Source organism: Armigeres subalbatus, chromosome 1 (assembly GCF_024139115.2).
Source record: "Armigeres subalbatus isolate Guangzhou_Male chromosome 1, GZ_Asu_2, whole genome shotgun sequence".
In the NCBI taxonomy this organism is placed as follows: Eukaryota; Metazoa; Arthropoda; class Insecta; order Diptera; family Culicidae; genus Armigeres; species Armigeres subalbatus.
Window position 1 is genome coordinate 43,731,969 of NC_085139.1, and position 6,339 is coordinate 43,738,307.

The 6,339-nt window shown below is 36.4% G+C and overlaps 1 protein-coding gene across 1 annotated transcript; it reads right to left on the reverse strand.

Annotated features, from left to right (window-relative positions):
* Window positions 1–1,799: 1,799 nt before the first annotated feature.
* LOC134208328 (uncharacterized) lies at window positions 1,800–4,504 on the reverse strand. Its single transcript, XM_062684331.1, is given in 1 exon segment — window positions 1,800–4,504. A coding segment is annotated over 1 exon segment (1,266 nt). The 5' UTR covers window positions 4,245–4,504; the 3' UTR covers window positions 1,800–2,978.
* Between the last annotated feature and the right edge of the window lie 1,835 nt (window positions 4,505–6,339).

Genomic DNA, 6,339 nt, shown 5'->3' on the forward strand with positions numbered 1-6,339 from the left:
TGCTTTCATAGGTCCGTATATTAAAATACATCCCTCGACAACTGCTCTGGCTATTGTATCAGCAGATTTGTCGGGAATAGGAATTGCAATAATGTACTTACTCAGGTCGCATTGTATGGTTACTGCGTATCTGTTTCCTCTATTACTTAGGGTGAATGGTCCAATAGTATCTATTGCAACTATATCAAATGTTTTTATGGGGGTTGTGGTCTTTACCATATTTTCTTGTACTGCGGAAAAATGTTTGTTTTTTATGCATGATTCGCATGATTTAACAAATTTAGTAACAATATATTTCATATTTGGAAAACTATATAAATTTTTAAGCTTTCTGTACAAGCGATTTATTCCGACATGACCTCCGATTGGCGTGTCATGGTAATGTCGTAACACAGCTTGTATATCCTCTGGTTTTGAGATTATTTTCGGCGGATTGTAAATTATTATTGAAATGTGTTTAAGCATTTGATTTCCAAAAGCTTTAAAATCATTGATACTTATATAATTAAATATGGCATCGCTAGTCGAAATAGCGATACGCTTAGGTTCACTTTTCATCGATGTGATATATTGTAGGGTACCCTTCTCAATTAATTGGAAAATATTTGGCAGTTCTCTTGTATTGATTGGGATGCCTGACGCTAGAGTTAGGCTCACTTTAAAATTTCTTTCGTGTATACGTATTGCCATGATAGGATCCTTTTTATGTTGACGTAATGAAAATTGCAGTTTTCTAAGTTTGTAGATTTGTTCTTTATTGACAGCTTCATACACACGGAGTTGATCAGGCTCTGGTAATCTGCTTCTCGTATTACTACTGACGAGACTAGGTTTGCGTAACATTGACCTAGTTTGTATTTGTAAAATGTGCATCGATTTTAGTTCATCTGATGTAACTTTAATCCTAGATAATGCATCGGCCACGACATTGCTTTTACCTGGGACGAACTCAATCTCAAAGTCGAAGTCTTCGAGATCCACTCTCATTCGAGTCAACTTTGACGATGGTTTCTTTATCCCAAAAAGGTAAACCAATGGTCGATGGTCAGTACGTACTATAAATTTTCTACCTAGTAAATATGGGCTGTAGTGCATAATGGCCCAATGAATGGCTGCTAATTCCTTCTCGATGATGTGTTTATTTGCTTCACCTTTTGTAAACGCGCGACTGGCAAAGCAAACAGGCAGATCATCGTTTCCATGTTTTTGCGATAAAACAGCACCGCATGCAAAGTCGGATACGTCTGTTGTTAATATGAAAGTTCTGTCAAAATCGGGATATTGCAATATTCTGGGTGAAATTAACATGTTCTTTAATTTTTCAAAAGCATGCTGACATTCTTCTGTCCAAGTAAAATTAATGTTTTTACGAAGTAGTTTATTCAAGCAAGAACAAATTGTTGCAAAATTGGGGATAAATCTCATATAATAATTGCACATAGCCACAAAACTTCTGACTTGATCAGCGTTTTGTGGTGTAGGATAATTTTTTATAACATCATGTTTAGAGCTATCAGGTAATATGCCTTTATCGGTAATTTTGTGACCTAGAAATGTCACCTCTATTTTGAAAAAGTTACATTTTGAAGGATTTAGTTTCAGATTTTTTTGTCTGAAACATTCGAAAACTTTTCTTAAATTTTTCAGATGGTGCTCGATTGAACAACCTACGACAATTACGTCGTCAATATATCAAAATGCACACTCAGGGTTCAAACCACTGAGTGCGATAGACATCATACGTTGGAAACTGTTGGGACTAATGTTAAGCCCAAACGGCAATCTTTTGTACTGAAAATGTCCACGTTCCTGCAAGGAGAACGCGGTAAACTCTCTAGAGTTTTTCTCGATCTCGATCTGGTGAAAGCCAGACATGAGGTCTAGGGTTGAAAAATATTTAGCTCTGCCAAGCTGATCGAGAATATCATCGATCCTTGGCAAAGGAAATTTATCTGCGAGTAGTTTTTTGTTCAACTGCCGGAAGTCAACTACTAATCTCCATTTTTTCTCATTAGTAGCGGACTTCTTAGGAACAAGTAATAATGGTGAGTTATAACTCGATACTGAAGGTTCAATAATATCGTTTGCAACTAAATCATCGACTTGACGACAGATTTCTTCCCTATTACAGTGTGCATTCCGGTAATTTTTTATGTAAACCGGTGTTTTATCCTTTAAATTTATCTTTTGTTTATAAAAATTATTACATGTTAATAAATCGTCTTTTAAGCTAAAAATATCATTAAATTCATTACAAAGTTGTGTTAAAGGCTCCCTAGCAAATGATGGAGTTCCCTCTAAATTTAACTCTGCATGCAGTTTTTCAAGCCTAGCGGCATTGTGATTAGTTTGTATATTCGCTATATGAAATTCATTAAGATCAGTAAAGGTAAATATAGGGTTGTTTATTTGTACAGGGTGTTCATTAGTATTGATAATTTTTACATAAGGTGCAATATTATTTACAATGGCGTTAGCACAAAAAACGCCTGGTGAAATTTCTGATGAGTTAATAACTACATCATTATTTGTATTAAAATCTTTTATTATCCTAAAAACTTCTGACCTAGCCGGAATCCATGTGGATCCGTTAAGGTTGTTTTGAATGGGTACTTCTATTCGGGTATTGTTCACATATGCGGATAAAATCCATGTGTCATAATTTATTTCGCATCGGTATGATGTCAAGAAATCTCTCCCCAGTATACCGTCAGTAGGTATAGGGAAGTCGTCATTAATTAAGTGGAAAGTACTATTTACAGCTGTATTTTGTATGTAGGTTAAACAATTGATTGTTCCGGTGGTTTTTAATTCGCTAGTTGTTATCCCACGTAACACACATGTATTATTTGAATTGATAGGTATTCCCTGATTTAGAACATTTAATTTTAGCAATGAAATATCTGCTCCTGAATCAACTAGGAACGAGCATAGTTTGTTTGATGCGTTAACTGATACGTTAATAAAATTTGATGCTGCTACATTGATTGAGTATACTGACCCAATGTTCCTAAAAAATTTTGGTTCTGAGGTTGATTGGTTGAATTTTGTTGAGGTTGAGGGTTCATGTTCCAGTTTGAATGACCTTCGTCATTAACATATGGTTGTTGGCTGTAAATTGCGTTTGCTGCTGGTGCATCATTTTGGGCGTCAGCAAAATAAATTCTATGCGATTGTCGCCCTTGAGGTGGGTGACCACGGTAGTAAGAACGGCCACGATAGTTACCGTTATGCGGACGGTTGTCAAAGCGTGCTGCATTATTGAAACGTTGGTAATTTGCATGGGGACCACGGCGTGCAAAATTATTGTTGTTACTATTCACACCCCTCTTCCAGTTTCCTCGCTGACCTTGGTTAAAGTTCTGATATCTTTTTTGGTTTGCGTTTATATTAAAAATGCGGTTGACATCGTTGCTTTCGGCATTATCCGGTAGCTCGTTAAGTTTTTGAATAGCTTGCTCAATTGTTGGAAATGAGCCAGCCTGTAGAACAATTTTCGCATTTTCTGTGGAGACGGTTTTAATCAACGTTTCCACGCCTGCTTTCGTAGCTATTTTCTTGGCAGTAACTTGTGGAATGCCCTCTTTAACGTATGTTCTTGATAATTGGCTGCAAAGCGATTCAATTTCTTCGCAGTATTGTTGTCTAGCTGTTCCCTTTTTTATAGCTTTTAACTTAGCAAGAACCTGGTCTGAGGTTATTTTGCTGTCACAACTTTGGGTTATTAAGTCAATTATTTCATCGATTGATTTGTTTTCAATATCAGTAAGCAATGCATCGCGAGCCTTGCCTGAAATTCTCGTTAAAATGAAAAGTTTGAGTGTTGGGAGATTTGCTGCTTGTGTAACTGATTTAAAAAAATTTACGCTGTCTTTGAAACTGGACAGTTTTTCACTATCACCATCGAACGGTAATAGTATCGATGCGGCTAGTTTCGCATCGAAAGCCATATTTATGGGATTTTTGATGGTTACTTTTGTGGTATTTACTGTCTTGCTACGTATGACCTGCTTTATATAATCGATTGAATTTCTCGCTCTTTTTAGATAAGAAAATAGTTGGGTATCTGTAATTTTATTTTGCCTTTCAATCAACTCGGTTTCAATATCCTAAAATAATTTACAAGCGGCTTCTAGATTTATTTTTAATGTGTCTGATCCTGTATTTTTATTAATAGATTTTCTAAGATTTTGTTCGATTTGAAGTAGTTTATCTAGATTATTAATAAATGTTTCGCTCGGCATTACTCATATTTATCAGATCTAACAATTAGCAATTTTCAAATGTCACTAATAATATATTTTATGTAGAAACACTTCGATTGGTTTTACTTATCTGTCGGGTCGCTTTCCATCACTTCGTTTTATTAGCTGCCTTCTGCTGGCCTGGGCTGCTGCATCTGGATGTCAATCTGGAAATCTCGTTCGGTCCTCCGTTCTTTGTTGATAATTCTCATTTATAGCACATCAGCACATTGATAGTTCGTTTGTACATAGTTCGACACTTTTTGTTCAGGTTCAGTTAATCACTACACCACTTATTAGTCACCTATTGCGGTAGATTCTGATACCGGTCGGATCCATTTAAACACTTTGTACATTGTTCATCTGTATCTCCTTTCGCGCGGTCCTCTCCATTCTCGCGTGTAGCAGTTTGTTGTGGATCCTCAAGGCACCGTACACGATAATCATACCAAAAAGTCCAACTACGACTCCTGCAATGATTTTCACTTCCGTAGAGTCCATACTCTGCGTAACATAAGTGTTACCGAAAAGGAACGACATTTTTATCTTGTTCACTTTTCCACGTTATGCTAAGTATTTTTCTACTATACTGTTAACACTTGGCGCTGTTCTTCGACTCTTCGCGGCGACTTTACAACACTTTGATTTGTTTCGGTTCGGTTATTTTACCTTTGTCACGGTCGCCATTTGGCATGATCGGACTTCGGATACGATTTGTAAGTGACTGTGTATACTGGTTGGAATCTAAAAGCCGAATGAATTTATTGAAGTTCCATTGATGCAACGAAAGTTTGTTTTCCATGCTGCACGAGCGAAGCGAGTATGTTTTGGAAACGAGGCTGACTATGTACCGCACATGTGGCAACAATTAAGAAGGTTTCAAAATAATGAAATGAGGAAATATTAACTGCTGACTGGGAGGTCGCAGTTGTTATGCATATTTTGGGTGTTGACTGTGAGGTCGTCATAAATTTGAGAAGGCAATAAAAATAGGATATTCTGACGAGATGCAATTGCCATATGTGGGTCATGAGTACAGTACTGAAACTTGAGGCATTTAAATGAATTGAATTGAATTGAATTCAATATTTTAGGAAAGCGTAGTAATGTTACTACACCTAGCTTGTGTTTTACGTCTAGTTGTCTGTTTAACAAATACTTCCTGATTCTCATTCAATCGTGGGGGATCTTCCTTGTTTTTATTCTGTTTGGTTTGTTTAAGTTGGGCTTTTTCGAGGTTTGTAATGGTATCTAAACATATTTTCTGAGCTTGGTCTATTAACTGTATAACACTGTCGTTATATAATGCTACTGCAACTCTAACGATTGATCTAGTTTGCATGCCTCTGAATTTATATTTATTACAATTAAATATTTCTGTTATTGTACAATGGGTTCTTTCAATTTGACCGTTGCTTTCCGAAGAAGAAGCAAATTCTATTTTTGAACCGAGTTGTTCTAGAAAAGTTTTCAATTGAATAGATCTAAATGTTGGTTCGTGATCTGTTATAATAATTCTGGGTATTCCAAAACTGGTGAAGTATTTACCGAGAGCTTTCTGTATTTGTGTCAGATTTTTTGATTTAATATAGAACATCTGTAGATGTTTCGAGAACGAGTCTATGAGAGATAGGAAACTTATGTTGTTTATTATATAAATTATTACTTTTACCTTTCAAAAAGGGTTTAAAAAAAAAAAGACAAGGGAATTTCAACGAAAGAACTAACTACCTCGAACGATCGGAACGGAATGATTTATTGTTGCTAAATTGAAATGAATCAAAGTCCCTACAGCATACAAAATGCTGACCTAGCTCCTAGCAAGTGTCAGTTGGCCTGAATTCCATCGGTGCTGCGTCGTCTTCGTCGTCGTTGCCACATGTTGCGCTATCAGCAGATTCGGCTGTGTAACTTGTTGCTAAGTGCCGGGCTTCTGGAAGTTGGGATGCAATCCGCTGATGATGAAGGATAATTATGGCTTATGGTAATCGTCGTCACTTAGATGTTCGATGGCTTTAGATCTATGGTTAAATCTAGATTGTGGTCAATAACTTATATATGTCCATATGGATACGGTCGAATGGTTTCTCTGTTA